The sequence below is a fragment of the Astatotilapia calliptera genome, chromosome 23, assembly GCF_964374335.1.
Source record: "Astatotilapia calliptera chromosome 23, fAstCal68.1, whole genome shotgun sequence".
Taxonomy (NCBI): Eukaryota; Metazoa; Chordata; class Actinopteri; order Cichliformes; family Cichlidae; genus Astatotilapia; species Astatotilapia calliptera.
In genome coordinates, this window is record NC_137443.1 from 42,754,405 (window position 1) to 42,772,028 (window position 17,624).

Sequence of the window (17,624 nt, forward strand, 5' to 3'; positions counted from 1 at the left end):
TCCACTTTTTAAACCAGTTTTACTCAGTGACTCAGTGAGGCAGTGGGCAGCCATTGGGTGCCCGGGGAGCAGTGGGGACGGTACGGTTCTCATGGTTCCTCATTTTTCCGAAGTTGTCATTTAGGAACGTGTTGGGTGCCCGAAAACGTGACATGTTGATGATTTGTCACCCAGCGTTAAATGTTACGCTTTGGGAGTGAGAACGTGTTGCAGCAGTACCTCAGGGTAGCCATCTATTGGATTCAAACCCCTGCCCTGCGATCATGGGGCCATCACTCTACCTACTGAGCTATCCCCCCCCCCCCCTCCTTTTTTTTTTTTTGAACAGTGAAATTTGTTTTATGCCCAAATTATTCTGCAGATCATCAGGATGAAAAGTTATTGGCTGTGTTTGCACAGCCCTTTAAAAAAAAAAAAATGCTTTCATGACATTATTGTGTGTCAGGTGGTGTCAGGGATATCCAGACTGACAAGTAGGACATTGAATGTTACCTCTCCGGTGGGAAGGGAGCCTGAGATTGTCTAAATTGTGGTCTGTTCTATAGTAAATGCAGATTTAAAAAAATTAAGAAAACAAATAAGATGGGGTTCTACAGAATATGATTGTTTGCTTGCAGGACACCAGGAGAGATGAGTTCTCTATGACAGATGGTGTGGTCAGTGAAGATGGCCGCCTGCAGGTTCAAGGTCATTGAATCTCCAGCCCAAATCCACTGCCACTGTACTTAAGGGAAGAGAAGTTAAAGACTTTCTCCTGCACTTACATTTGGATCACCTAAATCCATGACAGTCATTCAGGAAGTAATGTCTGGACTGGAAACAAGCCATCCTTAAAGTATTACAACATACCAAGCTTCTGTGTTTGAATGCAAAACAAATGTATTGTTTGATCTAGAGACTGCACTTATGACTGAACAATATATAATGAAAATAAAATGCATGTAACTTGTAAAACAAAATTGTAGGAAGTCTAAACTTAGTTTCAGAATCATGAAATCGGAGACTTTGTTATTAACCTCACAGTGAAACAGTGTTGGCAGTATAATTATTTGTTGTTCAGAAGAACAGTGTCCAGTATGTTGGCTGATTTACTTTTTTGCATTTGGAAGTAAAAGTTGGGCTGATTTTGACGCCATTACAAGAAGTGTTGTTAACTATTCTTTTTGAATCATACTTGCATTCAGTGTTGTATTAATATAAGTGTTGTACTAGAAATTGTGATAAAACAATGTCAAGTTCCCACAAATTGCTCAATTTCCCACAAATTGATTTTTAATTTAGAACTTAAAACGTTATTCTTAGTACTATATACTTGAAATTAATAAGTTGTCATAACATATTATCTTAAGTAAGCTTTACTCAGTTTTTTGAGGCGAAGAGTTTGAATAATTTTTTTGAAGTTCTGGGAAATAGATTGTTACGGAGCACCCGAAAGGACACTGGAGAAAAAAGTCATTAAGAAGAACTTTTACAAGATTTTGCAAAACCTTTGCGAGATCCCGAGTTACTTTTGCAAGATCTCGCAAAAGTTCTTCTTAATTTTTTTTTTCTCCAATGTCCCTTGCGGGGCTCTATAGCAAACTGCTCCATTGTACAAACCTGAAATCTGTGTGTAACTGCTGAGCCGTACGATGGGCAGAAGAACATTTATGATCAGAGCTCTTTTTTCTAATACAGCTCATACAGCAGGAGTGTATGGGCTGCTTTTGAACTGACACTCAAACAAGATTTACAAGTAAACCAGGATTAAAAATGATCAATGATGACACATATGATCTAAACATGTAAACACAGTTATGACCACCATCATGCACCTGACCAAAGACATGACTTTCTTACAGTCTCATTAACTAAAAAGAAACTGCGTTACAACTGTGACTGCTATATTGCGAACTCTGCGCGCTGAACACTTGACCGCTGATGCAAAGCTCATTTTGGTGCGCTTACTGTGTTTACATCTTCAGGGGTATTCAGAGCAGGGAAAGTTTCACACACTCGACTGACAGCTTTAGGTCCATGTCACCATTGTTCATTCTGTTTACATTTCTTTCTCATTTTGAATAACTCAACACTTTATATTTGGAATGAGAGAAGGGGAGGAAAAGAAAACAGGAAATTAAGGAGCAGGACTTCCAATACTAAACCTTTAATAAAGACACTTTATTAACCAACATTACTTTAAAAAAAAACCCAAAACCCAAAACAAACCAAGGTTCGCTGCCACGATGCTGGCCTAGTTAAAATAGCAGCTCAATAAAATAGTTAATGGTGGAGACTGGCCACCAGGGGAGGCAACCTACAGAGAGGAATGCCCACTAATTACTCACCCCTGCAGTCTCTCTGCAATCCTTACTACCACTCTTACTGCATCTTAAAATGTTGCACTATATTTGCTTTTCAGTGTGTACACTCACATGCATGAGAGGGAATTCCACCACAGGTGGAAGCAGTTGTGTCTCCACTAAAGCAAATAAAATTAAATCTATAAATCAAGCAATACAAAACACGAAACACCTCAATAAATAATAGAGAAAGAAACAGTAACACACACACAGAGACACACGTACACACATGCACTTTAAAATACAACTTCAATTAAAAGCAACATCTGGCACATCCAAGCTGAACACCAACTGAGTGCAGTGCAGCAGAGGTACATGCAAATGGTACACCAGCACCATTAAAACGTAATAAAAGGTTAACACTAAAACACCATAAAACAAAGAATAACCAATCAATGCCAGTCAACATGACAGCAACAAAGCAACACGAGACTACAACAAGACAAGAAGATGCGACATCGTGGCTCCACACGCTAAAACTTTAAACTGAAAGGAAATGCACGGCTGAGAAAGTACTGGGTTATTGTTCCGGCGAAACACCTCAGATCATTGAGTCACAGGATATCTATATATAGATATTTATTTATTTTAGCAAGTGCATTTAAAGTGGTTAAAAGAAACTGTCTGTTCATAAAGAAAAGAGAGTTTGGAAGCTTTTATATTTGTTCTAAGATGTTATTATGTATTTGCAGCTAAAGTGCAAGTTGTTCATGTGACCCTAAACTGTTGGCTAGTTTCAGCTTCAGAGTCACTGATGCGGATCAAAACGAACTGCGGCTAAACTGAACCTGCTTTAAGAAAAGAAATTACTGGGCATGAGCTATGTTCATGTCAACATCTGAAACACAGGCAAAATCCATTAAACAAATCAGCTGACCAACAATAAATCTATGGAAATTGAGACATTAATATATTAAAGATAAATCAGTAAAAAACAATCATGAAACAGGTTTATAAGGCAAACATTCAGCATTCAGTCAAAACTCCAACACTTAGATGTCACGGACCCTCAGGGGTCCGTGAGCAGCTATTATTATTATTATTATTATTATTATTATTATTATTATTATTATTATTATTATTATTATTATTATTACTATTTGGGGTCTGTGTCGTCTTCTGTTCTGTCCACGTTTGTATGTAGAGTGCGTGTGTCTGCTTCTCTCTCTCTCCCCCAGTCCTCGGGGCTGTTGACGGAAGCGCGCGTCGTGGGAGAGGCGTGTCCGGGCGACTGTCGTCATCGGGAGTCCCTCTTCGCTGTTGCCGTGGCCCACCTGCAGCTGATTACCTGACCAGCTGGTGGTAATCATCCCTCCCGGCTAGAAAGAGGTATTTAACCTGGACTCGCGGCGACAGTCGACGTGGGATTATTACTCCTGACTGGTATAGTCTGTGCGCGACGTGCGCTCTTGGTAGTCGGCTAGCGTGTGTGGCTAATTGTGGTTTTTCCTTCTTCCTCCAGGAAAGTCGAGCGAAGAAGCGAGTTGGGGAGCACACACACTAAGGGGGCTACAGCACGGGACGCACTGGGAGCAAGTGATGGGCACCATTGGCAAATTGCATCTCTGAGTTAATTGTTGGACTGACCCGTCTATTCACTGTAAATAAAGTGCACTGTGGCATCGCAGAGTCCTGCGTTTTGGGTCCTACTTTCCTCATCCCCATGACATTAGATCTCTGATTAGAAATTATCTGCTTAGCTCAAGCTGAGTGAAATTCTGACTAACGGGAAGTGAACATGAGGATTAGTTTGAAAATGTGCACACATTAAAAATATAAAACGACTTTCTTATCCTGTGTTTTTGATTGATTAACCTTGTTTATGTAATTTTTATTCTTGATCAGTCAGGACCCGTCATACACAGAAAAGCAAAATTATTAATATCATTTTTATTTTTATGAAATGACTTTCTTTGTGTGAGAAAAATAAAATAATGCAAACATCCAAAGATCAAACTGTGTTTCAAATTCTTTGCTCTGTTACAGTTTTTGCCCGTTGCTTGAACACTATAAACCCATGCTCAGACTAAAGTAACACAACGTGAAGCTTTTGTTACCATACCTCAAACACATGTACCCATACCTTAAACAAAAGCGCTGCTTTGCACCCCAGTACCAATTATGCAACACTCCTACTCCTTTATGCAACACACCTACCCCTTTATGCAACACACATGGTCCTGCATGCTACACTCTATTTCATACATAAGACACTTCGCTCACAAAATGAAATCTCAGGGTGCCATTCGGAAAACACATGTATCCAAAATACAAAACACATCGGATAATTGCAACCACTCAAATACACACCTGAAGGCACGTACTTGCAAAACCGAACACCAATTAGCCAACTACAAAAAGCCCTCAGCGTAGCCATTTCAAGAACTTTGCAAGCATGGATGGAGGGAGAGCAAGAGGAAGAGGAAGAGGTAGAGGAGGAGGAGGAAGAGGAGGAGAAGGCCGAAGAGGCCATGAACGGACCCATATTTCTGATGAAATAAGAGCAACTTTGGTGGACCATGTCATCAACCATGGCCTGACTATGAGGGAAGCTGGGCAGAGAGTCCACCCACATCTAAGCCGCTTCACAGTGGCATCTGTAATACGAACATTCCGACTAGAAAACAGGTATGTCTTCACCTCCATACCTTCTGCTCTACTCAGATGGTTTCATAGCACTGTTCTACAGTATATCACATTACCATATCAAGTGTACGGGGTGCTAATGCTCCTTTTGCAGCCAAAGTGGCTGATTCCTTATATTGAAGTACAGTGTTGTACAGTGGATGACACAGTACATACAGTAAAGTACTGTAAGAAAAATAAGCAAACCGATGACAATATGTGGTTGTATTCCTCCAGAATGACCCGAAGACCTTCTGGGGGAGGACGGCAACGCCTGTTCACACAACAGCAGGAACTTGCCGTTGTGGACCTAGTGAGGGCAGACAATGCCATCCGTCTCCACCAGCTACGACGGAAAATACTTGCAGACAGGCGAGTGTTCAGCAACATAAACCATGTGAGCATCACCACCATCAGACGCATCTTGGGTAAACTCAGCACCACCATGAAGCAGCTCTACAGAGTCCCATTCGAGAGGAACAGTGACAGGGTTTCGACATGCAAGAGGATATTTTCCCCGGTGCCCAGCGGGAGAGGACACTGCTTGCGATGTTGATGAGGTCCTGTGGCCAGACCCCAACAGACGGCGGGATCCATGAGCCCACTTATGCACAATTGTCATGGTTTTTTGTGTTTACAGTATAGTGTTTTTTCTATTGCAGTATTATTGTGTTGTGGTTTTTTTTTTTTTTTTGCTTTATCTGAATTCATGGTACTGCGATGTACACTATTGAGTAGGTCTATTTGCGTTTTTGGTCGTTTGGAAATGTGTCTCCTGTAAATGTGCCTTCTGACTACACAATGGAAATCAAGGACTGCAGTGTTTTATGTAAAGAAGACTAGTGTGTTCCCCCTGATCTGTAAGTGTTTGCATATGATGCAAGTATGTGTCATTTTGTCAACAGAGTTACATTTTGACAGAGGAATGTTAGGTTTTGACAGCAGAGTTTAGGTTTTGGGAGTGGAGTTTCATTTTGGCACAGATGTGTATGGTATATTTCCCAGTGTTGTGTCGTGTTTACTTGTGTTTAGAGTTTTGGCACAATGAGCGACGTTTTGCCAAATGTGTTCAAGCAACGGGCAAAAACTGTAAACAGCACCTGGGAAATAGCTTTTAAAAAGTGAAATTTTCTCATTTGCTAATAATTCTGTCCTCCTCTGTCTCTAACGGTGAGTCTTTATCCTTTTTTTTTTAAATGATGACCTTCTACACAGAGCTACTCTGTAAGGCGTATGTCCTTGAGATCACTTCCCACACGTTACCGTGCTTCGTGAAAACGTGTGCTGTTGCGGTGACTGTAACTCTGCATGAGACTAAAATTTACTGCATGAAAGTTTACATGTTATCTTCAAGTGTATATTTTTTCTGCTCTGTGTGTCTTCACATCACTAATTAGACATTCTGTATTTTTACACTCAGTTGAAATATGAGTAACAACATGCAGGTCCACTTTTTATAAAGAAAAAAGCTACCTGCCAACTTAATTCACAGTCCATATGGACCTAACAGAAGTGTTTGTAATGCTCACGTTGGACAATGTGTAAAGGCCACTGATCATACAGATTTCCTTCCTTTTGTTTAACCCACAGAGACACCAAGAGGAGGAAGGGAGGAAACAGTTTCTGAGTGTGGACATAACATTAAACAGACAATTAAAAATTGAAAAATAAAATACAATCGTTAGTATGAAATATCTCTCATTTTTTGCCTCAATATAACTGCAAATAATTTGCAGGTTGATGATGAAAATCCTAAAACTATTCTTTCAGCTGTGAGCTACTGATGCTAAACAGGCTCAGGATTACTTACACACCAAATAACAGACAGGTAACCTAATTAGCATCTTTATAATTCACTTCGTCGAGGCTTCGTCTCTGATTTGCTGTATTATCAGACTAAAAGTACTTTTCTAGATAAACAAAAGTACTAAATAAAACCACTAAAACACTATACCAACAATACCTGACAAGAAACACCAGCATGGTCTTACATGACAATTATTACTGGGCTGAGAACTGAAAACTTCATGAATGTAAATATAAACATATGTATTTGTGTGTCATTTTTTCAAATTTTGAAAAGCCTCCATACCTTCATCATGAATAAACAGAGACCTCATGTGGTCTTTTTGTGTAATTTCACATGAAAATCTGTTGTCGTCTAAGTGAACACAATATGGGATTTTAATTGTGGTTATTCGTATTTGAAGAGTATTCGGCTGCAAAAACAGTTTAACCAGTCATTCAAAATTATTGTATAAAAAGGTTTAATGTTTAAAAAAAGTTATAAAAAAAATAGTACAAAGAATTTACATTAAAAAAGCAAATCACAACACATCAATATGATTCTGGGTTTGTGTTTCAAATCTTAACATCACACTGTAAAAGTGAAAAAGCAGAGAAATTTCAAAACAAGTCAACTTTAAACTCTCACTTCAATCACATTCAGTTCACTTTTGAAAAACACAAAAATTCTTCCTGAGTAAAAAAAACATGTGAGCTGCCAATCAGAGACCTTCTTCTCTTCAATCAAGCGCATAACCCACTACACTACAGATGCACACAAAACTTGGTCTCTGTAAATTAAGTACATCCAGAAAGTAAACTGAAGATACATAGAAATTATTCACATGATACAGTCCTGATCAAGTGATCAGACCTCTGGTAACAAAACAGTTATACTGTTTTGTTGTTTTTTTATACCTTCACCCTAAAGAAATTTTGAGGTATCGGCAAAAGTTGTGTTCAAACAATCGAGGTATTAAAGGTTTTACAGAATTGCTACACCGCTAACATCTAGTGTTTGAAATCATTTGAGCACGTTTTCAAAGATCAAGTGAATCATTAGTGTTGTACAAATTAATACTGGCACTAATTTGTTTTCAAAGACAAAGAGGGCGAGGACACTGATTACTGAAGGAAATGGAAGTGAAAACAGACACTTTAGTTACTGTAAATTCAGTTTTAACTGATTAAGCCAGTTAAAAAAAGAGTTCAGAACATGCTAGCTGTCCATTTAAACATGTGTGCCGTCCAGAAAAGCCGGACATCTAGCTGCAAACCCTGCTCCAAAAAACAAGTCAATGCTCTTAAAACGTAAGTCTTTGTGCAAGTGAAGGTGAAAGGCTTGGATCGTGGTTTGGTTGGTTTCTCTCAGGTCTCCGCTTTTTAAGCCTGTTTTCACTTTGGTTGACTGAAGGTGTTTCATGCCTTAACATACAACAAAAACAGTGAATCATGACTCTGTTAATACTGCAAAGCAAAGTATTCTGGACAGATTAACAGCTTAGACAGCACAACGGAATATGTATCAGAGATTGTTTGATGTGCAGTAAACATCAGATTACGAATAAATGAGAGAAAAAAGAAGCTCTAGAGGTAACTTAGAGGTCAAATGTCTCAGCATATCAGAGAGTGAAAAAGAATGAAGTAACTTTCCAAATGTGAGATGACCGGATGATAAAGATGGAATTACTTCTGATTGTGGTTTCAAGTGTTTTAATCGTCTCCCTGTGTGACAGACTGAAAGATTCAAGAACAGTTAAAGCTGCACAAACTTTGATCAGATGAATGAAAGAGAGAAAGTGCAACACAGATGATGTTTAAGACGAGTACCTGCTCTGAGTTTTCTTTCTGAGCTGGAGAAAGATGAGTGGAGCTAAAAAGCCACAGGCAACCAACAACACAGAGGCAACCATGACTGAAATCCTGAGAACTTTGAGACAAACGGGAAAGGAGAAAAAAAAATTAATCTGAACACCTAGAAAGTAACAATACACTGAATCTGTAAGAAGTACAAACATTAACATACCTAAATTTCTTTGATTAGATCCTGATGTCTCATTTAACCCTGGAAAAAGAAACACAAACATTAGATTAGAGTAATGATTCATTCATAAATAAATGACTTTGAAAGAGTTCTCACCATCATCATCATCATCATCATCAGGAATCGTCACCATCACCTCTCTGTGAGGAGCAGAGAGCACTCGTGCTGCACATCCCACCTGTGTGCTGTGTTTACGTGAACCTGAGAGCACAGCTGTAGTGGTGACAGTGAATGTAGCGTTGGTGTTGGACACACTGACAGTGTTGTACTGTGAGAAGCTGAGGTCTTGTTGTGAGACACTGAGTGTTACAGTGGGAGCAGGTCGACCAGTGGCTGAACAGGAAACAACCCACTCTTCAGCAGAGTTTGACTCTCTGACATCAAGGACAGGTTCATGCAGCTCTGTGAAGGATCAGGACATATCATCAACATGTAATTACAAACACACCAGCTGCAAACACATTTATGTCCAGTAAATGTTGACATAAATGCCTGAAGCATTTGTTGTTGGTTAAAGAAGATAAAGTTCTTACCAAAGACATGGAGGCAGGGTTTCCCTGTCAGGGAGCCTTCAGGATAAGTGTTAAACAGACAGTGATAGCAGCCTTCATCCTGCTCCGTCACATTCCTGATGACTATGGAGCAGTTCTGTAGTCCAGTGTATTTAAACTCAACTTTATTTGTAAAGCCATCATTCACTCTCTGACCATAGTACTTGCTGTAGGTGGCAACATTTGTCTCCACATCACGTGAGATTTTCTGCCATGTGACCTGAAGGACGTCTTTAGTCTCCAAGAGCTGACAGCTGAATTCAGCATCTTCTCCCACTGCTGCCAGCACAGTCTGCTGTGTTTGGATCACTGCTGTTAGAGCTGTAGGAGATACAGTTTGAGAAGTCAAGAACTTTCAGAAAAGTAAACTGTCATTATCATGTCACTCTTATTAAGGCCTGTCATTGTCCTAAAGGAATTTTTCATACCTTTTTTTAAATTCAAATTTCAAATTCACATTCGTTTTTTTTCTACCACTATTGTGTGCATAAATGTTTAACTATTGTGAAATGTCCATCTTTCTTAGAGGTCAAAGGTCCAAACTGTGATTTTTATTATTTATTTCAAGTATATCATAATACATTTGTGTGAGTTTATTAGCAATAAAAATCTTTTTCAAAGGCAGTAACTTTTATGATGATAACAGAAATATAAAGCAATAAAAAGAAACAAAGAAAGTTCTGTGGGCGATGTCCATAATAACGTCTATGGACAAAGGTATCACATCGTAACGTGACGTGATAGCTTTGTACCTTAAAAGCTGCTGGTAGCTGCGTCTGCTTTTAAAATGACAAGCAGCAGAAGTATTTGAAGAATCTCAAACTGTAGGCTGAGCAAAATCAGGAACAGCGTTACTTCATTTAGACAACCTTCATCTTGCTGAACGTAACCTTTCTCTTTTCTTTTGTTTGATACAATAATGAGTGAAAAATAAATTAGGTTATTTACACTCTGCGCCGTTGAAGTCACGTCATGCAAAATCAACTTTTCCTGTAGCCCCTTTCAAATTTAAAACGCTGTAAAAGAAACACTTCGTTTCTTAACAAGGCGTTTATTTGAAATTTGACGAACTCGTGTAATATCACACTCAACGCTTACCCACTGAAAAGCGGTTCCACAATTCAAATTATACGAAAAAAAGAGTGTAACACGTCCGTGTGGTCTAGGGTGACCAACCGTCCCCACGCCTAATGATGTTTAAAAGATCCCAAAGCGCAAGTGCATCTTTTCAGACGAACTGCAAAAGAATTTCCCTCGTACCGACCCAGTACTGGTATTTTTTCTTATGTAGATGAGGCATTATTTCTGTACCATTATTTAATTCCAGAGGCTTTTAAGTTATTTTTTGCAATTGTTGACTTGTAAAAGCCTATATGACATATTTTATTCCATAATTCATTAACCGCACAGAGAAGGCATCGTTTAAATATGTTATAAATATGTTTCTAAGCAAGTTCTTCATGACTGAGCCAAGTGTCCTCTTTTTTTGGAAATAAAATAAGATCACATACATAGACGTAGGTATTCTGGAATAAAAGTTTCTTCTTACCTTTGTCAAAGACTCCAAAAATAAAAACGGCAGTGACATAATGTGTAATTCTAAGCTGTGGCATTGTTGCTCCATGCTGCACCGCCAGAAGTACCGCCAAAGCTGGACAGTATGGTTGCGAAAGAAACCGCTACTACTTCCGGGTAAATTGTTGTAATAATTTCTGTAATGTATGTAAAGAAGCAATAATGCCTGATGATAAAACACATATTTCATGATTATAAGGACATAGTAACAGAATTTGTCAGTAACTGATGGTTACTTATTACTTAAAAGTGCAATAACATACATCGCAGTTGCCTTTATGATCCCCGTATGATAATAGTACAGTCCAGAATCATATTATCTTTTACTACATTTCATGTGGTTTAAAAAAAAGCATTTCTGTCACTAAGAGAAAAGAAATGTTAGAATTTTCTCTAAAGTCATGTTTTCAGATGGGATATTAAGCTATAGGACATTTGTTGTGAGAGGTCTCTCTGTGGAAAGCTGTTATATTCTCATCTATTTACAACTAAATTGCAGGTTGTTTGTATAGATCCCAGTCTTTCAGCTGCTGAACACAGATGTTCATCAAAACCAGCTGCACATCGTAGTGTAAAGTTACCAGATAAACTGAAACTCTTTGAAAAGAAATTAATATTGAATACACGATATTCTCATGTGAGTCAAGAATAATATTCAAATGAAACATACTATAAATATATATTTATTCTACTGTTTCACAAATCCTTTGTTTTGTTATCTTTCTACAGTTACACGCATAATTCCTTTTAAAATATGGCATTCCCCTTTAGAGAGAGGTGCCAAACATTCATAATGAATAAATATACATATATATTTAATGATTCCAAAATAAATCAATAAATCACACACTTAAATAAATCAACACTGAGCAGCACGGTGGTTAGCACTGTTGCCGCACAGCAAGAAGGTCCTGAGTGCAATTCCACCATCAGGCCGGGGTCTTTGTTATCCCTGTGTTTGCGTGGGTTCCCTCCGGCTTCCTCCCACCGTTCAAAGACATGCAACTTGTGGGGATAGGTTAATTGGATAATCCAAATTGCCACTAAGTGTGAATGTGCAAATGGTTGTCTGTCTCCGTGTCTTGGCCCTACGACAGACTGGCAACCTGTCCAGGGTGTGCCCCGCCTCTTGACCTATGACAGCTGGGATAGGCTCCAGCCCCCCCCCCCCTCCCCCTCCCACTACCCTGAAAAGGATAAGCAGAAGCGGATGGATGGATATATTTAATGATTACAAAATAAATCAATAAATCACACACTTAAATAAATCAACACTGTCGCCCATTTTTTACAATTTAAAGTAACATGATGGGCCAAAACAAAACAAAAACAATTATATGCAGTATGTGTATTTTTTACATATTTGATTACTTCTCTAACCTAGAACACTAAAAAGAACAACAACATGAAAATATGCACAGTGAAAACAAACAGACATATTTTTCATATTTACAGTATGTTACATAATTACAGACACGGTACAGTTGTGTAAAAAATTCATTATGGTAAACAGAAAGTTAATTAAGCCCCAGTACGATGATTTCTTTTGGTGTAGTCCTTTGTTTTTCTTCAGGATTGAACTTCTTTGTTGTTACCGTTGTTGTGGAAGTTTTCCATTAAATAAAGCCTGCAGACAAGTGGTGAGCGGTAGCTAACATTCTTTAATCAAAACAAAGAACAGAAAACTAAGCTTGGTGGAGAGACGGTCAGCAGAGTCTCTCAGGCTACGTCCACACTAGCCTGGATAGATTTGAAAAAGGCGTTTTCATCACACTAGCGTTTTCAGTCGTTTCACAGAGTTGTGCGTCCACATTGAAACAGCCGAAAACGCTTATGTTCCAGCACTGCGCATGTCAAAATTGAGAGCCATCAAAACAACTGCTGTATAATGCACTCCACTATCTTTGTTTAATTGGTCACATGACTGCATCACATGACTAAAATGCGTCTTTCGTGTTAGAAAGTCTGCGTTTTCAGGAGAGTTTTCAAGTCTCAGTGTGGACATGAGGCCAAAACGGAGAAATACGATGCATTTTCAAACCAAAACGCATTAGTGTGGACTAAGCCTAAGAGACAAAAGACTCTTCCTGTGGAGTGGTCTGCTTCCCCCAACATCCTTACCAGGCCCCCACCATCTGTCGAACTGCATGAATGTGAAACATGCTAAGGTCCAGTGGCACTAAGGCAGTATAGGATTAATTAATGTGACTAATACATAAATAAAAGAAGTTCTTATACACCATCTTGTGGGATACTTTCTGTCATTCAAATCTTTGTTTCAGTTTTCATCAAAAATGAGTCTTCTTGCGGGTGCTGATGACAACACTTGGTTATGATTTTGTTGAGTTCGCTCAGGAGTCTCTTGTCTGACTTCCCTGCACTCTTGTGTATCAGTCCTTAAAATGAGAGCAAACAAAAAAGTTAAATTTTTTAAATATTACTGTATGATTGAGAATAAAGTTACAGCAAAGTGTGAGAACATTTAAAAGATTGAAAGTGAAATGTAACAACAGAGGCTGAAATTTCCAGTTGTACATTCACAGGATGAAGAATCACTTACTCATCAGTGTCTCTGTTTGCAGTTTCAGGTGTTTCATTCAACTGAATCGCCATGTGTGAAAGACTGAAAAATGTAAGAAATTTATTAGATTTATTATTGCTAATACACTCACACAAATGCATTATGATATACTTGAAATAAATAATAAAAACCATAGTTTGGACCCTTGACCTCTAAGAAAAATGGACAGTTCACAATAGTTCTGAAAGTTCTTGACTTCTCAAACTGTATCTCCTACAGCTCTAACAGCAGTGATCCAAACACAGCAGACTGTGCTGGCAGCAGTGGGAGAAGATGCTGAATTGAGCCGTCAGCTCTTGGAGACTAAAGACGTCCTTCAGGTCACATGGCAGAAAATCTCACATGATGTGGAGACAAACGTTGCCGCGTACAATAAGTACTTTTGCCAAAAAGTGTGTACTGACTTTGCAGATAAGATTGAGTTTAAATACACTGGACTGCAGAACTGCTCCATAGTCACCAGGAATGTAACAGAGCAGGATGAAGGATGCTATTGTCTGTTTAACACTTATCCTGAAGGCTCCTTCATTAGTAGAACCTGCCTCCAAGTCTATGGTAAGTTCTTGAAACAAACATAGTGGACATAAATGTGTCAGCAGCTGGTGTGTTTGTAAGAACAGGTTGAAGATATTTGCTGCACAAAAATCTATCAGGACAACATGCAACATAGACACGGTTTAAGAGGAGTACCTGTTCTGAGATTTCTTTCTAAGCCAGACACAGATGAGAACACCAAGCACCAACACCACAGAGGATGAAGTCACTGAAATCGTGATTCCTTTACGACAAACAGGAGAAAGAAAGTGATAAAAATTTGAACATCTATCAAAACAAAATAGGATCAGGAAAGCTGACTTTAAAACATACAAATGTTAACACACCTAAATTCCTTTGATTAGATCCTGATTTCTTATCAAGATCTGGTAGAAGAAACACAAACATTACAATCACAAAGTAATCATTAATTTATAAATAAATGACTTCAAGAGAGTTTCTCACCATCATCATCATCATCATCATCAGGAATCGTCAGCATCACCTCTCTGTGAGGAGCAGAGAGCACTCGTGCTGCACATCCCACCTGTGTGCTGTGTTTACGTGAACCTGAGAGCACAGCTGTAGTGGTGACAGTGAATGTAGCGTTGGTGTTGGACACACTGACAGTGTTGTACTGTGAGAAGCTGAGGTCTTGTTGTGAGACACTGAGTGTTACAGTGGGAGCAGGTCGACCAGTGGCTGAACAGGAAACAACCCACTCTTCAGTAGAGTTTGACTCTCTGACATCAACAGCAGGTTCATGCAGCTCTGTGAAGGATCAGGAGATATCATCAACATGTTCTTACAAACACACCAGCTGCTCACACATTTATATCAACTATGTTTGTTTGAGTTCAATTCGATTCAAATTAGGCCTAATTATTCAAGACCTTGCATGTGAGTTGTCAGGATATCAAGATTTTAAATTCAAATCTAGATTTAACAGGGATCCAGTGTAGAAAAGTCAATATAGTAGAAATCTGCTCTCTCTTTCTAGTCTCTGTCAGGACTCTTACTGCGGCATTTTGGATTTGAAGGCTTTTCAGGGAATTTTAGGACATCCTGATAATAATGAATTACAGTAATTCAGCCTAGAAGTAATAAAAGTATGAACTAGTTTTTCAGCGCCATTATGAGAGAGAACATGTCTAATTTTAGAGATATTGTGCAAATGGAAGAAAGCAGTCTTACATATTTGTTTAATACGTGCAATGAAGGACATAGCCTGGTCAAAAATGACTCCAAGGTTCCTCACAGTGTTACTGGAGGCCAAGGGAATGCCATCCAGAGTAAGAATCTGGTTAGATACCATATTTCTAAGAAATTTTAGTGCCAAGTAAAGCACATTTTATCTGAATTTAGAAGCAGGAAGTTAGAGGGCACACAGGTCATTACTTACTTAAGACATCCCGGCAGTTTAACTAAGTGTCAACTGCATAACAGTGAAACTGCATGCCCTAAACCTGTTTCTGTACTGCGATGAGGGTACAGTATTCTTGAAATAAGCCATTCCTCTGCATATGATTAGTTAGCTGTTTTACAACTTCAGTTCTAATCTGTCATCAGAGTCACTTATTGTTGGAAAAGGAAGGTTTAAGTTCTCACCATAGAGTTGGAGGCAGGGTCTACCGATAAAGGCTCCTTCAGGATAAGTGTTAAACAGACAGCGATAGCAGCCTTCATCCTGCTCCGTCAAATTCTTGATGACTATGGAGCAGTTCTGTAGTCCAGTGTGTTTAAACTCAAATTTATCTTTAAAGCCATCATTCACTCTCTGACCAAACTGCTTGCTGTAGGTGGCAACATTTGTCTCCACATTATTTGAAGTTGTCTGCCATGTGACCTGAACGACGTCTTTAGGCTCCAAGAGCTGACAGCTGACTTCAGCATCTTCTCCCACTGCTGCCAGCACAGTCTGCTGTGTTTGGATCACTGCTGTTAGAGCTGTAGGAGATATAGTTTAAGATGTGAGGCACATTCAGTTTTCAATTAGTCCATTTTTTTCAGTTTTCTGTTTAAATTCAACGTCAGTATTTGCAGTAGTCATTAGTCTATGTACCGTCATTAAAGTTTTACTATAAATATGGTTGCTAAATATAGGTTAAGTGCTTCCAACATATATTAAATGTGAATATTTTCAATAGGAATAACTTTGTAAATTTTGTCATAGGCTGCCATTTACACATATGTCATTACTATGCTTAAACACATTAACTCCAGTTCAGTTCTGCTCAGTCATCAGACTGTATTGAATTATGTCAAAAGTCCTCCGCGAGATAAAACATAATTTAATGGCCAATCTGCAGCAAACACATGTAACTGCACATACTGTGAGTGGACGGAAATGCTTCAGGACCTGCCTGAGAATCTCCTGGATTATGAGATTGCCTTTGCATTAAAGTATTCTAATGGTAGTTATTAGTACTTGCACTCATAAACTCCAGAAAATGACGGTATTTTTAATTTATTTTCAAGAACAAACACGGTATAAAACAGCGGTCACGTTGCCGCACGGTGCAACTCGAGGTTGTTTCGTACTGCTTTGAATGTCGCCCATGTTCCCTTTTGGCTCCGCCCTCCAAACTTTGAAAAGTCGGTGAATGGCGGGCTCACCGTTCAGTTTGGGGAAAGCGGAGCAGCCAGAGGGATCACTGAGAGCTCAGACTACGCGCGAGGAATTTGAACGCGAGAGCTGCATACCTGCACCCGTGAAAATACTTTGTCGTGGTTACGCTTTCTCTCCCGATGAAACGCTGGACAGAGAGGACTTTTTGTCTCTTCTTAAATTTGCTCGAACATTTTTACAGCGCCATCATAGATACGTAAGCGCGCCTCTGCGTGTACACTATAGAGACCTAAAAACCAACTGCGTGTAAATCTGCCTCCCACTTAAATACTCAGTTAAACCCAAACAGTCCAAAGTACCAGTTCACCTTAATGAACATCCTCACGTTTAACAAAGAAGAGGAAGAAGTCAGTATTTTCGGGAAGAATCGCTTATTGGCCCATGCACGTGTGTAACATTGACACCCAGTTTCAGCTCACCTTTGTGAAAGACTCCGAAAATAAGAAGAGTAGTAACATAATAACATGTAACTCCAAAGCGCGGCATCATGCCTCCGTACTTTACCGCCAAAACATTCAAACTGATTTGACGTGTAGGCTGGGCAAGTCAAAGCAGTTCCGGGTTAATTGTTCATCACAGCACTTATATAATCACATATAAACTAATAAAGTAGCTAAAAAAATAAGATAAAATCACACCTGAGTGGTATTATAATGTAATAACAAATAAATTATTCAACAGGCAATGTTCAGTTATCACTTCAACATGCGATATGAAGAGCGAGTCTCCCCTCTTGTGCTGCAGTGGTACAGTCCTCTTTTTATGTAACCACATACCAGCGCACCAAATATCGAAGTCAACTTTTCTGTTACATTGTCCAAGTTTTTTTTCCAGCTTGTTCTGAAACTTCCTGACAGGAAATCACAGCAAAACAAAGATAATAACATTTCAGGTATATAAATTGTGGGTTTATCTTGAGAATCCCAGAGAGGCTGTAGGCTACCCTTTTGTGTAAATT

At 39.0% G+C, this 17,624-nt stretch overlaps 3 protein-coding genes and 1 long non-coding RNA gene across 5 annotated transcripts; 2 read left to right on the plus strand and 2 right to left on the minus strand.

The window, feature by feature from the left end:
• Positions 1-3,558: 3,558 nt before the first annotated feature.
• Positions 3,559-4,293, plus strand: LOC145424131 (uncharacterized). Its single transcript, XR_013905100.1, has 2 exons — positions 3,559-3,725; positions 3,805-4,293. It is a non-coding gene; the product is annotated as an uncharacterized LOC145424131 (long non-coding RNA).
• Positions 4,294-4,533: 240 nt separating this feature from the next.
• Positions 4,534-5,674, plus strand: LOC145424129 (uncharacterized). The gene is made up of 2 exons (XM_080297024.1): positions 4,534-4,970; positions 5,205-5,674. Exons 1-2 carry the CDS (start codon positions 4,738-4,740, stop codon positions 5,521-5,523), a joined length of 552 nt encoding a protein of 183 aa, XP_080153150.1. The 5' UTR covers positions 4,534-4,737; the 3' UTR covers positions 5,524-5,674.
• Positions 5,675-7,217: 1,543 nt separating this feature from the next.
• Positions 7,218-11,005, minus strand: LOC113016988 (nectin 1a-like). 2 transcript variants are annotated; one of them, XM_080297022.1, is made up of 6 exons: positions 10,897-11,005; positions 9,330-9,668; positions 8,893-9,198; positions 8,779-8,817; positions 8,583-8,682; positions 7,218-8,177 (listed from the first exon to the last, which is right to left on the minus strand). In XM_080297022.1, exons 1-6 carry the CDS (start codon positions 10,958-10,960, stop codon positions 8,057-8,059), a joined length of 969 nt encoding a protein of 322 aa, XP_080153148.1. In that variant the 5' UTR covers positions 10,961-11,005; the 3' UTR covers positions 7,218-8,056. The 2 variants fall into 2 exon arrangements, with proteins under 2 accessions (XP_080153148.1, XP_080153149.1); XM_080297023.1 differs by lacking the exon at positions 7,218-8,177 and adding an exon at positions 8,228-8,489.
• Positions 11,006-12,133: 1,128 nt separating this feature from the next.
• On the minus strand, positions 12,134-17,226 carry LOC113016337 (nectin-3-like). Its single transcript, XM_080297021.1, has 7 exons — positions 17,086-17,226; positions 15,646-15,984; positions 14,503-14,808; positions 14,385-14,423; positions 14,194-14,281; positions 13,483-13,545; positions 12,134-13,318 (listed from the first exon to the last, which is right to left on the minus strand). Exons 1-7 carry the CDS (start codon positions 17,153-17,155, stop codon positions 13,201-13,203), a joined length of 1,023 nt encoding a protein of 340 aa, XP_080153147.1. The 5' UTR covers positions 17,156-17,226; the 3' UTR covers positions 12,134-13,200.
• Between the last annotated feature and the right edge of the window lie 398 nt (positions 17,227-17,624).

Excerpts from the sequence above, each read along its gene's own strand:
- LOC145424129 (XM_080297024.1), top strand. The coding sequence starts at position 4,738 with ATGGATGGAGGGAGAGCAAGAGGAAGAGGAAGAGGTAGAGGAGGAGGA. Across the intron at positions 4,971-5,204 it reads ACATTCCGACTAGAAAACAG|AATGACCCGAAGACCTTCTG; the intron begins GTATGTCTTCAC and ends GTATTCCTCCAG.
- LOC113016988 (XM_080297022.1), bottom strand. The coding sequence starts at position 10,960 with ATGCCACAGCTTAGAATTACACATTATGTCACTGCCGTTTTTATTTTT. Across the intron at positions 9,199-9,329 it reads ACCCTGCCTCCATGTCTTTG|AGCTGCATGAACCTGTCCTT; the intron begins GTAAGAACTTTA and ends GATCCTTCACAG. Across the intron at positions 8,818-8,892 it reads TGATGATGATGATGATGATG|GGTTAAATGAGACATCAGGA; the intron begins GTGAGAACTCTT and ends TTCTTTTTCCAG.
- LOC113016337 (XM_080297021.1), bottom strand. The coding sequence starts at position 17,155 with ATGATGCCGCGCTTTGGAGTTACATGTTATTATGTTACTACTCTTCTT. Across the intron at positions 15,985-17,085 it reads TTTCGGAGTCTTTCACAAAG|CTCTAACAGCAGTGATCCAA; the intron begins GTGAGCTGAAAC and ends TATCTCCTACAG. Across the intron at positions 14,809-15,645 it reads ACCCTGCCTCCAACTCTATG|AGCTGCATGAACCTGCTGTT; the intron begins GTGAGAACTTAA and ends GATCCTTCACAG.